The 26,424-nt window shown below is 38.5% G+C and overlaps 2 protein-coding genes across 2 annotated transcripts in view; one reads left to right on the top strand and one right to left on the bottom strand.

Moving 5' to 3' along the window:
- The window catches only part of LOC143269364 (uncharacterized), a 90,950-nt gene extending 70,417 nt beyond the window's left edge, over positions 1 to 20,533 (bottom strand). Inside the window, exons 1-3 of the mRNA XM_076554443.1 lie at positions 20,393 to 20,533; positions 13,898 to 14,013; positions 11,838 to 12,934 (exon numbers count right to left, since the gene is read on the bottom strand). Coding sequence (XP_076410558.1) covers positions 12,874 to 12,934; positions 13,898 to 14,013; positions 20,393 to 20,521 — 306 coding nt within the window. The 5' untranslated portion in view covers positions 20,522 to 20,533 and the 3' untranslated portion in view covers positions 11,838 to 12,873. Of the gene's footprint in view, positions 12,935 to 13,897; positions 14,014 to 20,392 lie in introns of the transcript that reaches the window.
- On the top strand, positions 2,564 to 9,675 carry LOC143269359 (uncharacterized). The gene is given in 4 exon segments (XM_076554433.1): positions 2,564 to 2,685; positions 2,887 to 2,944; positions 4,085 to 5,516; positions 5,518 to 9,675. Coding segments are annotated over 4 exon segments (1,647 nt in total). The 5' UTR covers positions 2,564 to 2,651; the 3' UTR covers positions 5,641 to 9,675.
- Positions 20,534 to 26,424: the final 5,891 nt, after the last annotated feature.

Below are 26,424 nucleotides of genomic sequence, written 5' to 3'. Positions count from 1 at the left end.
GTTCTGTTGCAGCCCTAGGGACAGCCCTTAAGTATTGGATATTGGGAAATAGAGATTGGGGAAGGTCTATGGGTAGCCTACCTGGACTCATACCCAACATCTTAATACTGACTCATCAAGTTCCCAGGGTTCATTTATTTACTTCTTTCTTTATTTTTGTTTCTGTTATTATTTAATCTGTAAAAGACTTAGCTTATTGGATAAAAAGTACTCTGTGGGCTGTGCATGACACTCAGCAAATATTCTTCTTGGGGCTGACCTTAGTTCAGAAGCCAACACTCAAGTTGAGAGGCTCATAACCACCTGATGTTACAGATCCAGGGATCCAACACACTCTTTGGTGTATCACTTGTACACACATAGAAAACCTCTGTCACACATAAAACATATAAATAAAAATGAGGATATACTTGTTTTCAAAAATGCTTATAACTTATAAAACAATTAGAGGAAAATAGGTTGCTTTAGGTATATAATACAAATCATACAACATTGATTTAAAAATCTCTTATCCAGCACTTGATTTGAAAATTTTGCATTTTCACACTCTGATGCAGACTTACATCCATCTAGTCATCAATCATAGGAAACAAAAGAAAAGAATTATGAAATGATCCTAACAGACATTCTTTCCTTTATTAAAAGATAATGAGATAATTTTAGTAGTCAAAACCTTTTTCTACAATGTAGAACTGTCAGACCTCAAGTGAACCCATCCAATGTTGCTAGAACAGTCCTTCTCACTCAACCTATTTTCTATTATTGGCTAAGGAGAGAACTGGGGTGCACAGTGTGAGTGGTGGTCAGTGATTTTTTTATTTTGATTTTCTTTATAATCTTACAGTTCTTGTTCAAGAGACCATGTTAACTATGTAGGTCTCTCTTTGTGTCTCCTTTATTCAGTTGTACCATCTAGGTTTTGTCAATTCTTTATTAGTTATAATTTGGTTATATTTTTTTCTGCAAAATGATGGACCTCCCCCTATTTTTATTTTCTGAAAAATTACTATATTATGGTATGAGTTCCTTGAGTTTATTGGTTTGGAGACTTTCTGAGGAGAAACATCATTAATTTACTCTTTTTGATCTTAGAAGCTTCTTTCTCCTCACTTCTTGACATACATGTGTTTTCCAGTTGTTACTATCATCAGTGTTTGCATTGTTGCTATTTAAGTTATTGACATTGTTGATAAATTGGCTTTGGGTTTTTAAACCTTCTCATATATTATTGTGTCTGTGTCCTAGTTACTTCCAGCTGTCAACATACAGAGCCTATAGTTGTCTGTGGGAACCTCAGTTGAGGATGTGACCCATCAGAATGGCTGGGTGCTATGTCTTTGAGAAATTTTGTTGATTGCTGATTGATGTATGAAGGCCCTCCCAGTGATGGCACAATATCCATAAGAAAGTTGGCCTGGGCTGGATAAGAGAGCTAGCTGAGCATGATACAATGACCAAGTAACAGAGAAAGCTACTAAACAATAGTTTAGTTAAATGATTTTTGTCTCAATTTGCTAGCTTGAACTTCTATTCTAAGTTCCCACAATGATGGATTGTGACCTGACAGAATCAGCCAAATAAACCCATTCATTACCTGTGGTGCTTTTGGGTAGATAACTCAATCACAACATGAAACAAAATAGAACATAATGTGGTACAGCAAAAGTGATTTTGTTCCTGCAAAGAACAAGGGAATGATGACTTTTGCCAAAAGGTTAAATATATCCATCCAGATTTACATGCCTCGGACTTTCCCATGTAAGTACTGGCAATTGGGCCCACTTATATGCAAGATCAACAAGAACTCTTAACTTCTGAGCTGTCTCTCTTGTACTGTGTTGATTATTTATGATCAATATTTATGTTGCTAATGGTTTCATCTGTCTATTTGTAGCTGTTTAAATGCATAGTTCCTTTTGGTAAGATTTACTAAGGTTACCATTTAAACTGAAGCAATTCAGGTATCTGGAAAATGAATCCAGAACTGAAGTGATTATGTATTTCTTTGTAGAAACTTCATTTAAAAAACCTCTGAGTTCTTCCTATCATTATTGTTTGTTTGATTGATTTTTGCAGAGGAGACAGGTTCTTAATTTTTACTTCTTGCTCTCCTAGAACTGATTGCATAGTATAGGCTAGTTTTCAACTCAGATGCTGATATACCTGCCTCTTTTATATTAATGCTGGGAGTAAAGGCATGAGCCAATACACCGAGCTTGCTCATCTTTTTTGTAGATAGTAAGTATTCATACAGTTTCTCTAACATGTAATCAGTACTGATGATGGGTTATCTTGTCACTCTATCTGGTAATATGTATTCTCTTATAAGCTGATATCACATTCAAAGCATTCAGAAATGATAGAGGTTAATTCCCTATTCAGTTTCATTCTAAAGTGCCTAAATGATATTATTATTATAATTGTATCATAGAATAAGTGTTTGAAATACCAGAATTATGTGAGTATATTGTTAAAGAAGCATGCATTTACAATGATGTTAGCATCTTATATCTTGTTGTATGCATGGGCATGACACATTTACATATGGCAAATTTTAGGATGCAGTGACCTATAATGATGTACATGTCAACTTCACTCAGGAAGAGTGGGCTTTGCTGGATCCTTCTCAGAAGAATCTCTACAAAGATGTGATGGTGGAAACTTACAGAAACCTCACTGTTATAGGTAATACTGTAAATTTCCTTCACATTTTAAAATAAGGTGACAACTAGTTCATGGTTATAGATACTCTTCTGTAATTTGATTGAGTCTGAGGAAGAATGAGGTGAAGATATTAAGCATAGTTTTAAAGACAATTGAAGGGAGTTATTTAATTTTGCACAATTTCCAATAATATTTCATACATTTCCTTGTATAATATTCTAGGCTACACATGGGAAGATAATATTGAAGAGCACTGTCAAAGTTTTGGAAGACATGGAAGGTAATTTTCATGTGCAACCTGATACAAATGTTCCTCTGGAGATATTTTAATGTATCTGTAACTTTTAAATAATTGCATCAGTATAAATAATTACAGTTTAAAGTACATTGATGATTATTAAATGATTTCAATACCATATACCTCAATGACAAGTGAATTGTGTTTTTATGTCATTCTTTCAAGAATGAAGACTAGGAGTCAATGCCTTAACAGATATCACCATTTGAATCACATAGCTCCATCAGAGCTATGATGTAGAACTGACTATACATTTAGTTTCCTACTATTTATATTACAAAAGTTATGCTCATTAATTATGTAATAAGATTAAGTTCAAAAACTTCTCATAAGCAAACAGTTCATAGTAAAATATTGTTACTCATGTATTCATTCTGACATCTAAATTTAGTGAAAATAGTAGTTAGAGTCAAGGGTTAAGAGGTGGTTGTTGTGGAGGAAACTTAATCCCCATACCACATGTTGATGAAGAACAGAAAGTCCAACTGTAAATGAAATGTTGAAATCTTTTAGTTCTTATTCTTCCCTTAATAGGTATATCATATGTCACTTTGAAAATATATACATAGGGACATAGAAAGAAGCAATATACATTTCTTCATCTTACAATAATTAAAATATACGTAATAATCCCCATGTTGAATACACTTGTTGAAGTTGATGCAAGTTACAAAAAATGATTTTTCAGCTTCATTGGTAATCCAGCAGCAACCACACTAGAGTGAGTACCAGGATTGTGTAAATGCTTGTGTTTGCCCTAGTTCACTCTGGAAATATAGCAGGACTCACAGTTTAGCAAAATTTGTTAATGAAAGAAGTGAAATAAAGGTCTGAATTCATCGATTTCCCTTCAATGGTATGAAAAGTCATAGAGAAAACAGATGCCATCAATATGAGCCAGGTAATAAAGGATCTTACCACCACAGGAATCTTCAAATATGCAAAACAGACCTTAATGAAGGGGAAAAACATAAGTGTAAATAATGGGCTAAAATCTTAAGATCTTCTTCCTCTTTACATTTAGACCAAATTGAAAAATAAATACATATAGATATACAGATTCAAGATTCAACATTGTAATGAATGTGGTAAATCTTTTACATTCACTAATTTTCCATGCAGGTATGAAAGAAGTCATACTACCGAGAAAGCTTCTGAATGTACTCAATGTGTTCTCCTAAAGCATGAAAGAACACATACTGGACATACACCATATGAATGTAATCAAAATGTTAAAGCCTTTGAATGTCCCAGTCATCCACAAAGGCAGGAAAGAAGACATACTGGAGAAAAACCCTATGAATGTAATCAACATGGTAAAGCCTTTGCAGAAGACAATTATCTTCAAGTACATGAAAGAACACATACTGGAGAGAAAACCTATGAATGTAATCAGTGTGGTAAAGCCTTTATGCATCACAGTCATCCTCAAAGGCACAAAAGAACACATTCTGGAGAGAAATCCTATGAATGTAAACAGTGTGGTAAAGCCTTTTCCTGTCAGAGTTGTCTTCAAAGTCATAAAAGAACACATCCTAGAGAGAAAACCTATGAATGTAATCACTGTGGTAAAGCCTTTATGCATCACAGTCATCTTCAAAGGCACAAAAGAACACATACTAGAGAAAAACCATATAAATGTAATCAGTGTGGTAAAGCCTTTTCATGTAAGAGTTATCTTCAAAGCCATAAAAGAACACATACTGGAGAGAAACCCTATAAATGTAATCAGTGTGGCAAAGCCTTTTCACGTCAGAATTATTTCCACAGTCATAAAAGAACACATATTAGAGAGAAACCCTATGAATGTAATCAGTGTGGCAAAGCCTTTTCATGTCAGAGTTATCTTCACAGGCATAAAAGAACACATACTGGAGAGAAATCCTATGAATGTAGTCAGTGCAGTAAAGCCTTTTCATGTCAGAGTTATCTTCAAAGTCATACAAGAACACATACTGGAGAGAAACCCTACAAATGTAATCAGTGTGGTAAAGCCTTTTCATTTCGGAGATATCTTCAAATTCATAAAAGAACACATACTGGAGAGAAACCCTATGAATGTAATCAGTGTGGTAAAGTCTTTGCACAATACAGTCATCTTCAAAGGCACAAAAGAACACATACTGGAGAGAAACCCTATGAATGTAATCAGTGTGGTAAGGCCTTCTCATGTCAGAGTTATCTTCAAAGTCATAAAAGAACACATACTGGCGAGAAACCCTATGAATGTAATCAGTGTGGTAAAGCCTTTTTATGTCAAGGTCATCTTCAAAGGCATAAAAGAACACATACTGGGGAGAAACCCTATGAATGTAATCAGTGTGGTAAAGTCTTTGCACAAAAGAGTCATCTTCAAAGTCATAAAAGAACACATACTGGAGAGAAACCCTATGAATGTAATCAGTGTGATAAAGTCTTTGCACAAAGCAGTCATCTTCAAAGTCATGAAAGAACACATACTGGAGAGAAAACCTACGAATGTAATCAGTGTGGTAAAGCCTTTTTATGTCATAGTTATCTTCAAAGGCATAAAAGAACACATACTGGAGAAAAACCCCTATGAATGTAATCAGTGTGGGAAAACCTTTGCTGAAGACAGTTATCTTCAAGTACATGAAAGAACACATACTGAAGAAAAACTCTATGAATGCAATCAATGTGGTAAAGTCTTTGTATGACACAGTCAACTTCGCAGGCATGAAATTATACAAACTGGAGAGAAACCCACAAAAACACAGGCAATAGATAACACCACAGCAGTAAACCCCAAAGAAAAGAAGCACACACAATACCACCAAAAAATAACAGGAATGAACAAGCACTGGTCATTAATATTTTTTAATATCAATGGACTTAATTCACCTATAAAAAGACACAGGCTAACAGTATGGATACAAAAGCAGGACCCATCTTTCTGCTGCATACAAGAAACACCTCAGATTCAAACATAGACATTATCTAAGAATAAAAGGCTGGGAAAAGTCTTTCCAATCAAATGGTCTTAAGAAGCAAGCAGGTGTAGCCATCCTAATATCCAGCAAAATAGGCTTCAAACTAAAATCAATGAAAAGAGATCAAGAAGGACATTACATACTCATCACAGGAAAGATCCACCAAGATGAAGTTTCAATTCTGAACATTTATGTCCCAAACACAAGGGCACCCACAAATGTAAAAGAAACATTACTAACGCTTAAATCAAATATGAAATACCACACATTAATAGTGGGAAACTTCAACACCCCACTCAGTGGATGCTGAAAAGGCATTTGACAAAATCCAACACCCTTCATGATAAAGGTCTTGGAGAGAACAGGAATACAGGAAACATACCTAAACATAGTAAATGAAATTTTCAGCAAGCCAATATCAACATCAAATCAAATTTAGAGAAACTCAAAGCTATTCCACTAAAATCAGGAACAATGCAAGGATGTCCATTCTCCCTATACTTATTCAATATAGTACTTGAAGTTTTAGCCAGAGAAATAAGAAAATATAAAGAGATCAAGGGGATACAAATTGGAAATGAAGTCAAGCTTTCCCTATTTGCAGATGACATGATAGTATACATGAGTGACCCCAAAAATTTGACCAAAAACTCATACAGCTTATAAACACCTTCATCAATGTAGCAGGATACAGTATTAAATAAAAAAAATCAGTAGCCATCCTTTATACAATTGACAAACAGGCTGAGAAAGAAATCAGAGGTACACCCTTTACAATAGCCACAAGTGATATAAAATACCTTGGAGTAACTCTAAATAAGCAAGAACAAGAACTTTAAGTGTCTGAAAAAAGAAATTGAAGAAGATGTCAGAAAATGGAAAGGTCTCCCATGCTCATGGATAGGCAGGATTAATAGAGTAAAAATGGCAATCTTACAAAAGGCAATCTACAGATTCAATGCAATCCCCATAAAAATACCAACACAATTCTACACAGAGCTGGAAAGAACAATATTCAACTTCATATGGAATAACAAAAATCTCAGAATAGCCAAAAGAATCCTGTACAGTAAAACAACCTCTGGAGGCATCACGATTCCTGACCTCAAACTCTGCTATCGAGCTACAATAATAAAAACAGCTTGGTACTGGCACAAAAACAGACATGTGGATCAATGGAATTGAATTGAAGATCCTGACATTTCCCCGTACATTTATGAACATATAATCTTTGATAAAGAAGCCAAAACTGTACAATGGAATAAAGAAAGCATCTTCAACAAATGGTGCTGGCATAACTGGATGTCAACATGTAGAAGGCTGCAAATAGATCCATATCTTTCACCATGTACAAAACTTAAGTCCAAATGGATCTAAGACATCAACATAATTCCAGTTACTCTGAACCTGATAGAGAAAGTAGGATTTAGTTTTGAATGCATTGTCACAGGAGATCTCTTCTTAAATATAACACCAGTAGCATAGATACTGAGAGAAACAATTAATCGATAGGACCTCTTGAAAGTGAGAAGCTTTTGTAGAGCCAAGGATACGGTCAACAAGACAAAGCAACAGCCTACAGAATGGGAAAAGATCTTCACCAACCCCACATCTCAGAGAGGGCTGATATCCAGAATATATAAAGAACTCAAGAAATTAGACATCAAAATGCCCAACAGACTGCTGGCAATGGTCAAGAGACAGCCGGGACTGACCTACTCTGGTGATGGGATGGCCAAACACCTTAATAGTTGTTCCATAAACACCATCCAAGGACTGAGGAATCTGGATGCAGACATTCATGGCTAGGCCCCAGGTGGAGCGTTGGGAGTCTAATTAGTGAGAAAGAGGAGGGTTTACTGAGCGAGAATTGTTAAAACCAAGGTTGGATAAAGCACAGGGACAAATAACCAAATGAATGGAAACACATGAACTATGAACCTAAGGCTGAGGGGCCCCCAACTGGATCAGGCCCTCTGAATAGGTGAGACAGTCGATTGGCTTGATCTGTTTGGGAGGCATCTAGGCAGTGGTACCAGGTCCTGGGCTCATTGCATGAGTTAGCTGTGTGAAACCTGGGACTTACGCAAGGACACTTGGCTCAATCTGGGAGGAGGGGACTGGACCTGCCTGGACTGAGTCTATCAGTCGATCCCAGTCCTCGGGGGAGACCTTGATCTGGAGGAGGTTGGAAGGGGGGGTGGGCTTGGGGGAAGGGGAGGGGGCAGGAAGGGAGAGAACAAGCGAATCTGTGGCTATTATATAGAACTGAATAGTATTGTAAAATAAAACAAATAAAATATAAAAAAAGATATCAAAATTGAAAAAAAAAAGAAATGGGCTACAGAGCTAAACAGAGAATTCTCAACAGAAGTTCAAATGGTTGAAAGACATTTAAGGAATTGCTCAACATTCCTAATCAGTAGGGAAATGAAAATCAAAATGATTCTGAGATACCACTTTACACCTGTCAGAATGGCTAAGGTCAAGGTCAAAACACTGCAGACACCTTATGCTGGAGAGGATGTGGAACAAGGGGAACTCTCCTCCACTATTGGTGAGAATGCAAGCTTGTACAGCTTGTACTTTGGACATCAATATGGTGCTGTTTTAGAAAATTGGGAATCAATCTCTCCAAAGACCCAGCTATACTACTCTTGGGCATATACCTAAGGAATGCTCAATCATACCACATGCTCAGCTATGTTCATAGCAGAATTATTTGTCATAGCCAGAACCGGGGAACAATCTAATGTCCTTCTACTGAAGAATGTATAAATAAAATGTTGTATATATATGCAATGGTGTACTACTCAACAGAAAAAAAATGACATAATGAGGTTTGCAGGCAAATGGATGGATCCCGAAAAAAGTCATCCTGAGTGATGTAACCCAGACTCAGAAAGACAAACTTGGAATGTAATCACTCACAGGTGGATACTAGATGTAAAGCAAAGGATGACTAGACTTCTACTTACAACTCCAGGGAGGCTACCTAGTAAAGAGGACCCTAAGAAAGACACAGAGATCACCCAATGACAGAGAAATGGAAGAGATCTACAGGAGCAAACTGGACATGAGGGAGGGAAATGAAGGTCAAGGGTTGGGGGAAAGATAACTTGGGAAACAAGAGATCCCAGCTGGATCAAAAACAGAGAGGAAGAACAAGGAAAGAGACACTATGATAGATGAAGACCCCATGGGAATAGGAAAAAGCAAAATGCTAGACATCCACAAAGATACCTCTACAATAATCTACTGGCAATGGTCAAGAGAAAGCCCTAAGTGAACTACTCTGGTTCTCAGATGGCCAAACACCCTAACTGTTTTGGTAGAACTCTCATCCAATGACTGATGGAGCATGGCCCAGGTCCCAGGTGGAGCTCCGGAGTCCAATCAGCAAGAAAGAGGAGGGATTGTATGACGAGAGATGTTGAGATCATGATTGGAAAAAGCACAGGGACAAATAGCCAAACTAGTGGAAACACATGAACAATGAATTAATTGCTGAGGAGCCCCCAATTGAATCAGTCCCTCTCGATAAGTGAGACAGTCAATTGTTTGGGAGACCCCCAGGCAATGGGACCAGGACCTGCCTTAGTGCATGAGCTGGCTTTTTATAGCCTGGGGCCTATACAAGGACACTTTGCTCAGCCTGAGTAAAGGGAGGAGGGGACTGGATCTGCCTCAGCTGAATCTACCAAGCTGAGCTGAATCCCTAGGGGAGTCCTTGTCCTGTAAGAGATGGAAATGGGGTGTGAATTGGGGGACACGGGGTTGGGGTGGGAGAAGGAAGGACAGGGGAATCCATGGCTGATGTGTAAAATTAAATTCAATCATAAAATTAAAAGAACAATAAAAATATACAATTGTGTATCAAGTTGACAATGTGTACAGTTGTGATAGCTATTTTTGGTTGCCAAATTTAATACATCTGGAATTAACTAAAACTCAAAATTGGTGGGGCATGCCTGTGAGGTATTTTTGTTTAATTTTAAGAGAGAAGATCCATGAGTAATCCTGATGTTTGCATTAGGAAGACATTATTTAATCTGGATATTGAGGGGAAAAACACCTTTAACTCAGATATCTTGAGCCCCAAAACCCCACCTGAAATATCAGCCAGGCCTTGTGCTGGTAGCCGATATACAGAGATGGAAGAAGGGAGCTTTTGTTCTTTAGCTACTTGCTCTCACCTTGCTAGCAAGTCCATTCCTTCACTGGCATTGGAGCCAAGTACTTTGGGATTCCAGACTAGACTACTGATGGGCTGAGACTTCAAGCGTAGCAGACTGTGCGTCTACTGGATTCTTGGACTTTGTCATCATAGCCAGCCAAGGTTCAATTAGCTGGACTAGAGTCTGTAAGTCATTGTATAAAGTAGTCTCTAGTATATGTAGAAATTCATTATGTAAGTTGTCACCTTAAAGAACCCTAACCAATGCACCGAAGAGGTATATGAGTTTTAGAGAAGTTTGGGCCTCACAACAGCCATATCTCAGTTATAAATTCCACATGATCACATTCCCTTAAACTGTTTTTTAGGTGATGCTTTGATGCTGGCCTACAAGGTTTCTATAGCTTCTGGGCAAGAAAGTAAAATAACACAAGTCTGAAATTTCTCAAATGGAACAAACAATTACTAACTAAATGAGTAATTATATGAGGTGGAGAGGATCTAGCTTAAGTGAGGAATGAAAAACAAGATGTCTGAGCTTCTGTGGGCCAAGACATGGCACACATACACACACACACACCCTACTATCCACATGAAGATCAGAGAGTAGATTATTTTTACACCTGATGTGACAGCTCCAGTCTAGAGGCTCACAGGATATCTTCCTTTACAGATCAAATCTCTGCCTCACTCTCAGTCTCTGAAGTCAGAGCTATCCCAGAGGAGCTTCACCAGAGTAAATAAGTTTCTGGAAGAACTTTCTCAGTAGAATCTGAGATCTGCTGTGGTAACAGAGAAGATTCAACCACTTCTCTCCTTTTTCAGTTTTGCACAGAATCACTCTGCACCAGAGACATGTGGCCCCTGATGCAGGCTCCATTGACTCCATCTAGTCATGAAGTTCCTTCCATCATTGCTTATCTGGACCATCAAGAGGGATTCCTCATCCTACCTCCACCCCCAGGAGGGTCTTCTCAATTCTGCATTTCATCAGACAGGCTTAATAGGTGTTGTCAACCTAGAAGAGATCTAGCAAATCTTTTCCAATCTGAGAGTCAGTGAGACTTGGGCAGGATCCTGAGCCTATGAGAGCCCTGAATGGATGTGTGGCAGCCTAAGACAATTAGCATGCCTGTCCCTACCAGTTCCAAGGAACTACAGTCTTTGGTTGGGAGTGATCCCATCCACCTAATACAGCACACATGGATGGGAGGACAAAGGTCAATTGCAGGGACTGTGGAGATGGCTCATCCATTAAGAGCATTTATTGCTGTCTCAGAAGACCCACAGGACAGCAAACAAAGCTCTTTAACTTAAATTCTAGATGGACTCTGTCCTCACCTGGCTTCTATGGGAATTGCATGTATGTGGTGGCAAAACACCCCTAAGTATAAAGAAAAGCACCACAAAATTATCCTAAATTCTCTTGCAGGAGATCAACTCTGCTTTTCAGTTATTACTCATGTTGTATTTTAAAAAAAACCAGAGGCAGATTACTTTTTACTTCCTGATTTCCTTATACAAGTTTAGGGAATGTTCTCGTTTCCTGAGAGGCCTGGAGCAATATACTTGTGTTTCACTTTAATTTGGTGTACATGAAGATTTTGTGAACATGTGTGTACAGTGTACAACATTTTACTGGTAGCTAAATATATAACCTCAAGGATACAATATGTCTAATTTTTCTATTATGTAGTTGGTATCCATGAGGTAGGCTATACACCAACATCCAAGTCGCCATCCCCCTGTGTAGCCCTGAGGCCCATGGCTGGGAAATCCTTGTGCAGCCTGAGCTTCCTGGAACTTACTCAGATACATCCAAGACTGTGAGTTCTGGGTTTACAGCAGTGTGAAACCTCATGTACTGAAGAAGAGTCTTAGAGTGAAAAGTTGAATTTTATTTTATTCATAAAAATATATTCATTTTATTCAATGGGGTTTTTCAAAACAGCACTCATTATATACAGTATATAGCCTTAGCAAACTATTAAAACAATGACAAGAAGAAAAATATAACAAAATTAACCCAACCTTAAACAAAAATGAAGAAAACCAAAAAGCAAAGAATAAATATCCCAACATATAAAACAAAAATATTAAGGAAATTTCAGTTTCCTTTGGAATTTCATTATGGAAGAGCAAAAGCAGTAAGGAACTGGCTTATTCTCTATAGTAAATAATCTTCAGCAACACTTGCACATGACATGGCATCAGCTTCTGCACTACACTAGAGAGAATCTTGTTTTTGGTGTGGTCTGTCTCTATGGCAGTGTGACATTAACAACATCTTCCTTGTAAGATTTTTCATCACATATGGAGTCAGGGTTTTTAGCAATTTGAGTTGTGTTCTCTGTATATTAGACTTGTTTCTGACACAAAATTTTCTCCAAGGATAGTGATCCAACAGATGTGGATCAGATTGTTCCTGCATCACCTGATGGTAGGTTGATATTTGCACCAGTATTGAGTTCACAGCTGAAAAGAGGTGGCATTTTCTGAGGAGGGCTTGAACCTGCAGTATAGAATGTCATGCCTTCAAGGTGTCTCTGGCTTCTTCCAGCCTTCTCAGGCTTCTTAACATGTGATGTTAGGTAAAATCAGCAAAGAAAATATGATTTAGAAACAGTTTTGCTGTGCACATGGCAAGAAAATCAGGGCCTATTTATCCCTAATAAACAAAAGTTAAGGAAGGAAACACACCCCATGATCCCTGACTGCTGGGGATGGGGCTTAATGGTGGCTGACTTGCCTGAGACATAGTGTTTCTGCTTCAGCAGCTCCTTCTACAGGAGGTTCTCATCCTGGGCTGTGGTCTGCTCCACTTCCTGCTGGAGGTTTTCAAACCTAGGGGAGGAAGACAGCTGGGATACAAGCCTGGTGGGGACCTGCCATGTCAGCTTTTGAGGCCCCACCAGATATACCCAGCTAGACAATCAAGCATTACCTTTCAGGTGAGTTCATTCCCTGCTTCCCCAAGGGAAAAGGGTCAGAGAGCTACTGGGCAGGATTTTTTTCTTAACTTTTAAAAACTACTAGACATTACACTGGAAAATACACACTGTGCTGGATTAGAAAAAAAAAACAGCATATTTCTTCAACAGTCCAAAGACATCATTTTGGAGAAATATCAGTATGCAAAGGTCTGAGGCACAGGTCAGGAATGATGTACCTGTTTAGATGTTTAATTCACATGATTAGATGCCAGGTGAATGTGAACCTCCTGGAAAACTCCATGCATGCCCTTTAGTGGAGCGATACACAGGGGTCTGAGCAATACACAGCTCAGACCCCTGCGTGGGCTTAACTTGTCAACTCCTACTCTGTTTATGACCAGAGTAAATCTTCTCATGAGAAACTGATAAACACTGCAGAGGGCCTGCAATCAGCAGTAGGCTGCTGTATGCCAATCTGCCAAAGGGTAGACACTTATCTCTAAACATAATGTTCATGATGGAAAATAAAGTTGCAGGAGGACACACTTTCCTTCATGATTGATGATCCCCTCTAGGTTTCTGGCCACTATGGGAATATTTGTGGGTAGATCTAATCTAAGAGAAGAGATACTCAGATTATACTAGAGGACTCAGAATGGAAGAAGAGGACACAATCTCCCTAAGAGCAAGAAGAAAACATATTGTGTCCAGGACAGAAGTTCCTGTTGACTGAGCCAGCAATGACACTCTGAGGTGTTCTCTTCCTGACTGTGGCTGGAAGCTTTTCCAATTGAACAGAAACTCAAAGAGGACAGAGATCCAGGTACAGTAGACCCACTTGGATCCACCTGCTTCTTGAAGCCTGGGCTCCTACCTCATCTGGGACACAGTGAAGTGATGCTGCAGCTTTGCTGCCAAGTCCTTCTGCCTGGTGAGCAGCTCCTTCTGCTTCATCAGGGACTGAAGATCTTCCTCGAGTCTTTGATGTTCCTGTTCATTAGAACATTGTGTTTTTAGGAGAGAGTTTCCTGCACTCCTGTACATATAGCCACAGGCCTGCGTGCACACGTGCGCGCCACACACACACACACACACACACACACACACACACACACACACATACACACACTTGAACATACCCATGTACATGGATGCACACCTACAAGCACACACATTGAATACATGTTTAGTTTCCCAGATAATACTATTGTACGACAAGATCACCTGGGATACTATGGAGAAGAAAGTGACCTATCATTAACACACACCTTCTCTACCCTTATTCTAGCCCAGAAGCAGGAAAACACAGGATGCTCTAAACACAGGGATGTGGAGAAGGTTGTGCAATTTTACCCTGTTCTGATGATTTTTCATTTTATTTTTACTTTATATGTGCAGTTGTTCTGCCTGCCTGTGTGTCTGTATAACACATGCATGCCTGGTGACCTGGGAGAAGAACTTAGTGGGCAGATCAGTCAATGTAGTGCTTGCCTTGTAAACCTGTACACAGGCAGGTGAACCTCAGGGTTCCTGACCAGTAATCCAAGCAAGTTCTTCATTCTGATCATTGAAGGCTTAGTTCACCAACACAGTATTACTGTATGGCAGTGGACCAGCCCCTTGCTGTCTCTCTCACTTCTTCTCAGTTCCTCCAAGGAAGGCAGATTCCTCCTAAAGAAGCTCTGTAAACCACAGGTTGCTTCAATTTAGGCCTAAAGCAAATAGTCAGAAAACTAGAAAATCTCTAAAATCAGGAGTGTATGTTAACCTTTCCTCCAAGTAAGATAATTGTGTCAGCGTTTACTTTGAGTGACAGAAGGCTGACTAACTCATGATCAAATAATTGCATATAATATTCCATGCTTCACAATATTCTATGGACCACATTGTACATTTTCCCTCATCAATTAAAGGCATCTGAATAGTTTCTACCTGGGGATGTTCTGAGGAGTCCTGCTGTAACCCTGTTGTCCCCAATATTCTCTGTGGACACCTACTTTACATTCTGAATCAATGGTCCACCTGGAGTCTGCAGTTCAACTTTCTGAATTATTGTACATAGCTTCTCACAGGGATGCACCATTTTACACTACTGGCAATATCTGAGAATTCTCATTTCTGCCAATACTCCATCAGGCAGATTTTAACTCAGTATGAAGAACTTTGGAATAAAAGCAGTTTCTGAGTTCTGCAGACACAACATGGAGTGGGTGCTTTAGAGTGTGATGAGCCTAAGGGGTGCACTGAGACAGCCTCTTCTCACACCTCAGCATAGCCGTGGGACTTAGGCTGGGCTGAGATGCAGCCACAAGCATCTCTGCAGTGCAGAATTTCTCAGGGAATAAAGTCTAGGCCAAGCTCCAAAGACAAGGATAGCTCAACCAAGGTTATGCAAAGGTGAAAGGAAAATGGCAGCAGTCGATGAGGAGAAAAACAAAACAGGATGCAGCGAAGTCATCAGTGGTCAGCCACCATTTACCCAGAACAGAGAAGGACACAGACCCTCAGGCAGCCTTTCCTGCCTCTCATTAGCCTCTATCTCACCTTCATGTACCCCATTACTTTGTTTTTCTCCCAAGGATTTCTTTGCAGATAAATAATTCTGCCTCTACAAATACCTGAAAAACGTTTGGCTTGCATCAATTTTTGTCTTTTATTGTAGTTAGCTATGTGGTCATGCAGATTGATGGGCAGCTCCATCTGTTCTTTGACTGATGCAAAGTGGTACTAACCAGATTAGGCACAGTACCTTCTCATTTATATATGTCTCCATCATTCTTAAAGATGATCCCCAAACAAAGAAGTTTTTACCACCCAACTCATTGATCATACAGATAAGTAACAACCTCTGCACACCTGAGCTTGACCACACAAGACAAAGAGCCCATGGAAGAGGGCTGGACCTAAAGCCCAAGTTGATTCAAGTTGACACATCATAGTCTCCTCACTAAACCTATCCAGACTCCTCCACATAAGACACTGATAGCACCAGAGAATGGTATTCACCCATTGTCATTACCCAAAAACTTTTTACCAGATTACAGGGCATATTATGTGAAAATGGCCCAGGTCAGTCACTAGGAGGTGACTTAGGTCACCCACAGCACTTTCCAAAAATGCAGAACTCTATACAAGTATGAGGTGGAATCTGTCCTAAGATTGTTGTGAAGCCAGTAAGACAAACCAGATATTTCCTGGGAAGTTACCTCTATGCTGTGAAAGTAAAGAAATGTACTTTTTATTTCTAAATGCTCCATTGTTTGACTTTTCTTATTTATTACAAAACTCAATAATTCCAAAGTAATCAAAATGGACAAAAATTAAGAGAATCCAACAAGCAAATTTTCTTTCTGAACAAATGAATCATATAGCAATGAGATGAGACAGAAAAAGACAGGAAGCTCTATTGTGAGGAGACAGGAGATCCAAAGATCTGTGGCTGTTCAGCTTAGACAGAATATGTTAGTATGGAAGGAGCAGTGTTATGATGTGAGCCACATAGGGAGTAGCACAAAGATATGAGTGAGTTGGGTCAAGGGTCTGAATTTCATTTGCTTGGCAGGGGTCATATGAGATCAGAGGCAGAAACAGCATGGAAGGAGGAATGCCCCTTGTGAAAACCAAATGACAGGGTCTCATTTCACGTCTGCATTTCCGGAAAGTGCTGTGGGTGACCTAAGTTGCCTCCTAGTGACTGACCTGGGCTGTTTTCATGTAATATGCCCTGTTATCTGGTAAAAAGTTATTGGGTAATGACAATGAGTAAATACATGAACAACCTGGACATGAGTGGGAATAATGAAGGGTGAGGGTTGAGGGAAAGAGAGCCTGTGGGAGTGGGAGATCCCAGCTGGATCAAGAATAGAGAGGGAGAACAAGGAATAGGAGACCATGGTAAATGAAGACCACATGAGAAAAGGAAGAAACAAAGTGCTAGAGAGGCCCACAGAAATCCACAAAGATACTCCCACAATAGACAGCTGGCAATGGTAGAGAGACAGCTGGAACTGACCTACTCTGGTGATGGGATGGCCAAACACCCTAATAGTCATGTCAGAAACCCCATCCAAGGACTGAGGAATCTGGATGCAGAGATCCACAGCTAGGCCCTGGGTGGAGCTCTGGGAGTCCAATTAGTGAAAAAGAGAAGGGTTTATATGAGCGAGAATTGTTGAAACCAAGGTAGGATAAAGCACAGGGACAAATAGCCAAATGAATGGAAACACATAAACTATGAACCAAAGGATGAGGGGCCCCCTACTGGATCAGGCCCTCTGAATAGATCTCTGAAGTATTTGAAGGCCACCTGGCCAAACATCCTAATTGTTCTGCTAGAAACCCCATCCAATGACTGAGGGAACCGGATGCAGAGTTCCATGGCCAGGCCCCAGGTGGAGCTCCGGGAGTCCAATTGGTGAGAAAGAGGAGGGTTTGTATGAGCAAGAATTGTTGAAACCAAGGTTGGAAAAAGCACAGGGACAAATATACAAACAAAAGGAAACACATGAACTATGAACCAATAGCTGAGGAGCCCCCAGCTTGATCAGACCCTCCAGATAAATTAGACAGTTGATTAGCTTGATATGCTTGGGAGGCATCCACACAGTGGGACTGGGTCCTGTCCTCAGTGCATGAACTGGCAGTTTGGAACCTGTGGCTTATACAGGGACATTTGGCTCAGCCTGGAAGGAGGGCCTGGACCTGCCTGGACTGAATCTACCAGGTTGAACTCGATCCTCGGGGGAGTCTTTGCCCAGGAGGAGATGGGAATGGGGGTGGGCTGGGGGGAAGGCAGGGTGGGGTGGGTTGGGGTAGGGTGGGGTGAACGGGGGAGAACAAGGGAATCCGTGGCTGATATGTAAAATTAAATTTAATAAATAAATTTAGAAAATGAAAAAAAACAAAAAATAAACAAACAAACAAAAAAGACTGATCGAGATGAAATAGTTTACAATGTATGTAAAAATGTACATAGGCTTGAAAGTGAGAGAAAAAGGAATATATACAGTTATATAAACACATAGTTTTTAAAAATAAAGTCTTTAAAAAGATATTAATATAAAAAATAAGCCATGTAAAGATGTCTATCACACAGAGAATCTGGATTATGTTCGCTTTGATATTTGTAACTGAATATTTGATTGTAAAGGCTGTTGAGTTATGCCAAAATGTATATTTTAAAGGTAGCTTGACTTCAAAATTCAGATGTAAGGATATGTTGCTTTGGAAAGGAGGCTCTGCTTTTGTTTCCACAGAAATCCAGAGGCTATGGATTTGTTCCAGATTAAGATTCATCAGGCTTGACCAGCCAAGACCCTCTGAAAGGTCTCATATGAGAGACCTTTCACCATGGCCCAAATATTCCAACATCCAGTTCAGATTCAAGGCAACTGGCTCAGTCGATACACCCTCATGGACTACTCTATAATCCTAAAATTTTTTTGTGTCCCCATAAGATACAGTGCCCCCCTCCAACAGGAAGTAGTAAGAGAAGCTGCGTCCAAATTCCCAAATATACCAAGCTGGCTTTGTAGATGGAATCGGCTCATTCCTTCTCTAAATCCAGACATATTCCTAATATAAATGGTTAAAAGAGTCTTTTGTCCCATATCAGAAGAGCCCTTTGGTGTGGGACAAAGAAAAACCAATATTTTTATTTAAAACAGGTTGATTATAAATGGTTGATTATAAATCTCTTTCTAAAAAAGAAAAGGGGATATGATATAGATATATAGAATATAGAGATGATAGGATAAAAGGGTAGATTCATGAACCTACTTTTAAAGACCAACAACTTGCTTAAAATGTTTTACATTGGTATAGATTTTAGTCTATTGATACAAGTTTAAACTTAATTTTGTTATACTGTATATATATTTCTATTGTCATTTGAGATATTATGTTTATGTAATTCATTTAGATTGTAATGGATAATTAAGAAATACAGATTAATAATTAGTCTTCTATGATAGTCAAACTTGTAGCATGTTAGTCAAGTTTTCTAGGTATATATAGATATATTTCAGATAGACAGGCAATCTTCAAATACTTCAAAGACCTACAAAATATGCCACTTAAAATGTTTTTAAAAATTTATACTTTCTGGATATTGAGACACGTCTGCTCCTGGCAGCACCAATATACTTCAGTGAGGAGGATGAGCATTGACGACACTCCATATGGAGTTTATCTTCACCTTGGCAAAAATAGCCATTTGGGCAAGAAACTGTTCTTGCCTGGACTGCTTGATTGACTGGACATGCAGGACCCATAGGAAGGTGATCACTGAATTTTGCTTGGCAAAACGGTCCTTCAGGTTCCTGCTTCACAGGGGAAACTGCCAGATATTCTACAGGACACTGAAAAAAATGACTGAGATACTCTATCCCTGTGGGCTGAAGACAGATGGCACAACTTTACAAAGGAACATTAGGTGACTGTCCAGGCTGCCAGCTGTCTCTGTCTACCCTGCAAGACTCCAGAAAGTTGCTTGCATCGTTCTCCTGTTTCTCAGGTAATATTATATCCATGTGAGTTCTTTGATGTAGTTGAAGGTAGATAGTAACAATTTTCCTTAGTTATGATAAAAGATAAGTTAGATATAAACCTTAGACTCACAAATATAGGATGTCTTCTTTAATTTTGCCAAATAAACTGGTTATTATAAATAGACTAGACATTATAGCTATAATTCTTGCTTGATAATTGTTTTGATATCTATAATTTTACTGTGCAAAAGTTAAAACCTTCCTTTTAGAAAAAAAGAAAATGGGAAGTGCTGTGGGATTCTCTGTATGTTACGTGTGTTGCTTGATTGGGTAATAAATAAAACACTGATTGGCCAGTATCCAGTCAGGAAGTATAGATGGGACAAAGGGAAGAGAATTGGTTGAAGCTGAGGGCTGAGGAGAGAGACCTGCCAGCCACCGCCATGACAAGTGAGATGTAAGGTACTGGTAAGCCATGAGCCACATGGCAAAGTATAGACTAATAGAAATAGGTTAATTTAAGATAAAAGAAGTAGATAGCATGAAGCCTGAGCCATTAGGCCAAACAGTTTAAATAATATAAGCATCTGTGTGTTTATTTTATGTGGGCTGTTGGACTGCCGGGGCGTGGCGGGACCCAGAGAGAAAACTCTCTAGCTACAGAGGCACCTCAACAGAACAGCTGCAGCTTTGACCATCCCTAGCTCCCTGCCAAACTAACCATGTAATATTCTCAACCCTGCTCTGCTCTTGAAGAACTCTGAGGACCTGGATAGGCCCATTGCTTCTCAGAAATTCTTACCTCCTGAGCCCCACTTCTGAAAGCACCAGCTGAAGCCTTCCTACTTCAGGAACCTCCCCATCCCTTTCCCAGGACTCACTGCGCTTTCTCCAGGACCATTTCTTGATGTGTGACATGGAGACTGAAAGCCATCTTCCTTCTGCCTCCCCTTGGTCTGCCTGTGCTCTCCATCCTGTCTCCCAAGAATCCTGTTCAGTTTAGTCAGCATGTCTGTAAGTGAAACATGAGACACTGCACAAATGCCCCAATGACAATTGGCGTTGCCACAACACTGGTGACATCACATAGAATGCCAGGTCTCTCCAGGATACAGGAGAATGTTCATGTGCTGAAGTCACATGGTATAGCAATTACATCCTTGCTGCATACCTCACCCACAAGTGTCTTGAAACCAAGTTGACATTTCCAGGAGCCTCTGGGGTCACAATGGAAGCCTTTAGGTATAGGTAAAGTTCTCCTGGTCCTACCAGGTTCCCACAGTCTGGAGGTTCAGCAGCTGCTCAAACCCAAGTAAACACAGAGAGGCTTATATTAATTAAAATTGCCTGGCCATTAGGTCAGGCTTATTACTGACTAGCTATTACACTTAAATCAACCCATAATTTTTATTTATCTTCAGCCACATGTCTTGGTACCTTTTCTCAGTTCTACCTTCACATCTTCCTCCTTCTGTGTGACTGGTGACCCCTAACCTTTCCCAGAATTCCTTTAGTTTGCTTGCCTCACCTATACTTCCTGCCTGACTACTGGCCAATCAGTGTTTTATTAAACCAGTACAAAAGCATTATCCTACAGCTTTCCCCCTTTTCTGTTTAAATAAAGTAAGTTTTCAACTTTAACATAGTAAAATTACAATTATCAAGCAAGAATAACAGTTGCAATATCTAGTCTATATTTGGTAAATTCAAGAAAAATATTCTATTTATCCTATATTTGTGATTCTAAGGTTGCATATCTAATTTATCTTTTATTATAACCAAGAAAAATTATAACTATAACTATGTAGTCTTCAACTACATTAAAGACCTCAGAAGGATACAATATTATCTAAGTAAATAGGAAATGCACTGCAAGCAACTTCCAAAAATCTAAAATTACAGGGACAGCTGGATGCCTGGAGAGTCTCCCAAAGTTTCTCTGTAAAATATCAAGAATATGGATGTAGGCTCATTTCAGTTTCCAGTGGTCTTTTTTTTACATTCAGCTTCTTGCTCTGCATTTTAGAAATTATGTAGAGAGAAGAAATTACCTCAAACATTTTGAAGTATACAAACAACATTCAAATTCATGATACAGTACTGCCTTGATTCATTTAATTATAACTCGTGTGTGACTATAATCAGTCAAATTAAGAACATTAACATTTTCTTCAGAATTCCTCTCAACACAATCATATTTTATGTCAAGTTTAATATTTCTGAAATGCTTGTAGCATAGTACAAAGCTTGAAATAAAACAGTATCTTCTGAGCATGATAGGTCTACTGCCCTCATGAATTCTGAGGTAAAGCCATCAATATTCTAGTATGGAAGAGAAAGGGGCTCACTGGCCGAAACCCCTAACTGAGAAGCTGGTGGCAGTTGATGGCTTTTGGAGGATGAAGAGCCAGTTTACTTTAGGGTGCTGATGCCAGGTCGTTTGAGCAAAATTAGTGATTGCTCTAACACATGAGCATATGGGCATGCAATGTTGCCCTAGAGAGATGATTTAAAACAAAACAAAAGGCATGGATTTACTATTGTTGGAATTAAGAGAGTGGATCAGGAACCATCTGGGAGAAATGAAGAAGAATATGATCAAAATACACATGTATGTATAAAAATCTCAAAGAATTTTAAAACTGCATTACTTAAAATTTTGCAGTTCAATGGCATTAAAAATTTAAAGAAACAAATTTTTAGCTTTGGAAAAAATAGAGTGAGATAGTCTTGGCCATGTTTCTATCCCTGTTAATATTCTAAAGCTTTTTAAAATATATTTATATCAGGAAATAGGAAGGAGATCATACAAAAGAAAACCTCTATTTATATAAACAATTTGGCTAACACTTTATTCATCACAGTTGTTTTCAGTTTCAAGGAAAACCTGATTCAAGAATTTTTTTATTGAAGCCCTGAAGTAAGTAAATTATTAACTTCGTTCACTAAAGACTAATATGAAGACCACATTGTGGCTTTTAATTTGCAACATTTGAGGTAGATATTGAAGTGTGGGTATGTGTGGCAAATCCAATTTGTGATGCTTATTTTGTGGTCCTTATATTCCTCCTGTGGCATTTGTTCATCTTCTTTTGTGCTTTCACTTAATGAGAGGTATTTATCTGCTGCAATGTATACAATGGAATGGCCATCTTCTAAACGATTCATTTTCATTTAACTCTCAGGCAGTATGTGATTATACTTTTCAAGTGAGTCTGTGAAAGGGTTGTGGATTTTTGTTCCTGTTTTTATTTTTCATATATTTTTTTCACAAATGCCCTTGGAATGTTGTTTGCTATCCAACCTGCTTGAATGTCAATAATTAATCATGGATACATTTGAATTCATGATCCTTGTATTTAAATCTCCTGAGTACAAGTCCCAGGGTATATGATATACTTCCAATGATGACGTTTTTGTGAAAACATTTTAATGACAATGTTAAAATACTTAATAGAGAATATAAAAAACATTAAATACTTCATGTACATATCCAAAGAAACATTTTCATCAATCTTAAACAAATGTAATAATTTAAATTAATCAGTAATCAACTGTATATTTCACAATATAGTTTGATGTACTTTTCATATATATATACATTATTTGAAGTTGCATGCATCTTCATGTCCTCATCTTTTATTCATTTGGCACTTCATCTTGAAGTATTGTCTTCTAAGGGAATTATCCAGTGATGCCACATAATGTAAGAGCAGTGAGATTTACATTAAAATATTTTTGGTGTGTGTTCATGCTTGCACATGTGTGTGTGTGTGTGTGTGTGTGTGTGTGTGTGTGTGTGTGTGATGTAAGCCATCATTGAAATGTGGACAATAGAAGACAATTTTATGGGTTCTACTTTTGTCCATCTTCATATGGTGATCAAGATTAGGTCAAAGCTTTGTACAACACAGACATTTCAAACAGAGCAGTCTCATTGATGCTCAAATAAGATAGCTGATACATTAAATCAATAAAATATTGTCTTTTATGTTGTAAATATGTTTTCATTGAAATATAATAGACTAGAGAAGAAATTGAATAATATTTCTTATATGCATGTGAAAATGATATACTGCTGTCTTTGTTTTTGTTTTTATTGCAGGTGAAATGAGTTAGTTTATTATCAGGACTAAACATCTGTTCATAACACTTTCTCAGAACAACACATGAATGTCAGAGAATAGTTTTTGTGAGTAAACATGGTTGCTCCTAATCCTGATGTCCTGAGTTCAATCTGTAGGAAACCCATGTCACTACTACAAAATTTTCTCCTATTTCTACACTAGTGGTATGGCATATGCACACTCACATACCAGCACATACATAAATAATTGTTTTCAAATTTTTTAATTTTATTTTACAATACCATTCAGTTCTACATATCAGCCATGGGTTTCCATATTCTCCCCCCTCACACCGCCTCTTCTTACCCCCAGCACATCTCCCATTCTCACCTCCTCCAGGGCAAATCCTCCCCCGAGGACTGTAATCAACCTCGTAGACTCAGTCCCTTCCTCCCAGCCTGAGCCAAGTGTCCCTGCATAAGCTTCAGGTTTCAAACAGCCAACTCATGCAATGAGCCCAGGACTTGGTCCCACTGCCTAGTTGCCTCCCAAACTGATCAAACCAATCAACTGTCTCACCTATTCAGAGGGCCTGATCCAGCTGGGGGCCCCTCAGCCTTTGGTTCATAGTTCATGTGTTTCCATTCATTTGGCTATTTTTTTTCTTTTTTTCTTTTTTTTTTTTTTTTGGTTTTCCGAGACAGGGTTTCTCTTGTGTAGCTTTGCGCGCTATTTTTTTTCAATAATTGAGTAAAACCAAAATTTATTATAAGCCACAGTCATCCTAGGGACCTTCATGCTATATATATATAGCCTTCATGGTTCTATGGGTTGTGGTCTGATTGTTCTTTATTTTATATCTAGAATCCACTTATGAGTGAGTACATACCATGACTGTCTTTCTGGGTTTGGGTTACCTCACTCAGGATGATTTCTTCTAGTTTCATCCATTTGCCTGCAAATTTCATGCTTTCATTGTTTTTCTCTGCTGAGTAGTACTCCATTGTGAATATGTACCACATTTTTTTCCATCCATTCTTCCGTTGATGGGCATCTAGGTTGTTTCCAGGTTCTGGCTATTACAAATAGTGCTGCTATGAACATAGCTGAGCATGTATCTTTATGGTATGAATCAGCATTCTTTGGGTATATGCCCAAGAGTGGGATGGCTGGGTCTTGAGGTAGTTCGATTCCTAATTTTCTGAGAAACCGCCATACTGATTTCTACAGTGGTTGTACAAGTTTACATTCCCACCAACAGTGGAGGAGTGTTCGCTTTGCTCCACATCCTCTCCAACATTGACTGTCATTGGTGTTTGATCGTAGCCATTCTGACAGGTGTAAGGTGGTATCTCAGAGTCATTTTGATTTGCATTTCTCTTATGATTAAGGATGTTGAGCATTTCTTTAAATGTCTTTCAGCCATTTGTAGTTCTTGTTTTGTGAATTCACTGTTTAGCTCTTTAGCCCATTTTTTAATTGGACTGTTAAAATCTCCCACTACTAATGTGTGGAGTTTGATGTGCGTTTTAAACTTTAGTAGTGTTTCTTTTATGAATGTGGGTGCTTTTGTATTTGGAGCATAAATATTTAGAATTGAGACTTCATCTTGGTGGAATTTTCCCGTGATAAATATGTAATGTCCATCCTGATCTCTTTTGATTGATTTTAGTTTGAAGTCTATTTTATTAGATATTAGGATAGCTACACCAGCTTGTTTCTTAGGTCCATTTGCTTGGAAAGCCTTTTCCCAGCCCTTTACTTGGAGGTAGTGTCTGTCTTTGAAGTTAAGGTGTGTTTCTTGTATGCAGCAGATGGATGGGTCCTATTTTCTTATCCATTCTGTTAGCCTGTGTCTTTTTATAGGTGAGTTGAGACCATTGATATTGATGGATATTAATGACCAGTGACTGTTAATTCCTGTTATTTTTTGTGGTTGTGTTGTGTTGTCCTTCTGTGGTGTATGTTGGTGTGGGATTATCTATTGCTTGATTTTTCATGGATGTGTTTAGCTTCTTTGGGTTGGATTTTCCCTTCTAGTGCTTTCTGTAGGGCTGGGTTTGTGGACAGGTATTGATTAAATCTGGTTTTATCCTGGAATATTTTGTTTACTCTGCCTATGTTGATTGAGAGTTTTGCTGGCTATAATAGTCTGGGTTGGCATCCATGGTCTCTTAGTGTCTGCATGAGATTTGTCCATGATCTTCTAGCTTTCATATCTCTATTGAGTAGTCTGGTGTTATTCTGATGGGTTTGCCTTTATATGTTACTTGGTCTTTTTCCTTTGTGGCTCTTAATATTTTTTCTTTGTTCTATGTGTTTAGTGTTTTGATTATTATGTTGTGAGGGGACTTTTTTTTTTTTTTGATCCAGCCTATTCGGTGTTCTGTAAGCTTCTTGTATCTTTATAGGTATTTCTTTCTTTAGGTTAGGAAAGTTTTCTTCAATGATTTTGTTGAATATATTTTCTGTGCCTTTGAGTTGGTATTCTTCTCCTTCTTCTATACCTATTATTCTTATGTTTGGTCTTTTCATGGTGTCCCAAATTTCCTGGACATTTTGTGTTACGACTTTTTTGTCTTTAGTGTTTTCTTTGACTGACGAATCTATTTTCTATATGTTGTCTTCAGTGTCAGAGATTCTCTGTTCCATCTCTTGCAATCGGTTGGTTATGCTTGTTTCTGTAGTTCCTGTTCGTTTAGTCAGGATTTCTCTTTCCAGCATTCCCTCAGCATGTGCTTTCTTTATTGTCTCAAATTCATTTTTCAGATCTTGGAATGTTTCTTTCATCTGTTTAATTGCTTTTTCTTGGCTTTCTTTGATTTCTTTCCATTTTTTGTTCATTT

This window comes from Peromyscus maniculatus, chromosome 18 (assembly GCF_049852395.1).
Source record: "Peromyscus maniculatus bairdii isolate BWxNUB_F1_BW_parent chromosome 18, HU_Pman_BW_mat_3.1, whole genome shotgun sequence".
NCBI lineage: Eukaryota > Metazoa > Chordata > Mammalia > Rodentia > Cricetidae > Peromyscus > Peromyscus maniculatus.
This window is presented reverse-complemented; position numbering and strand designations above follow the sequence as displayed.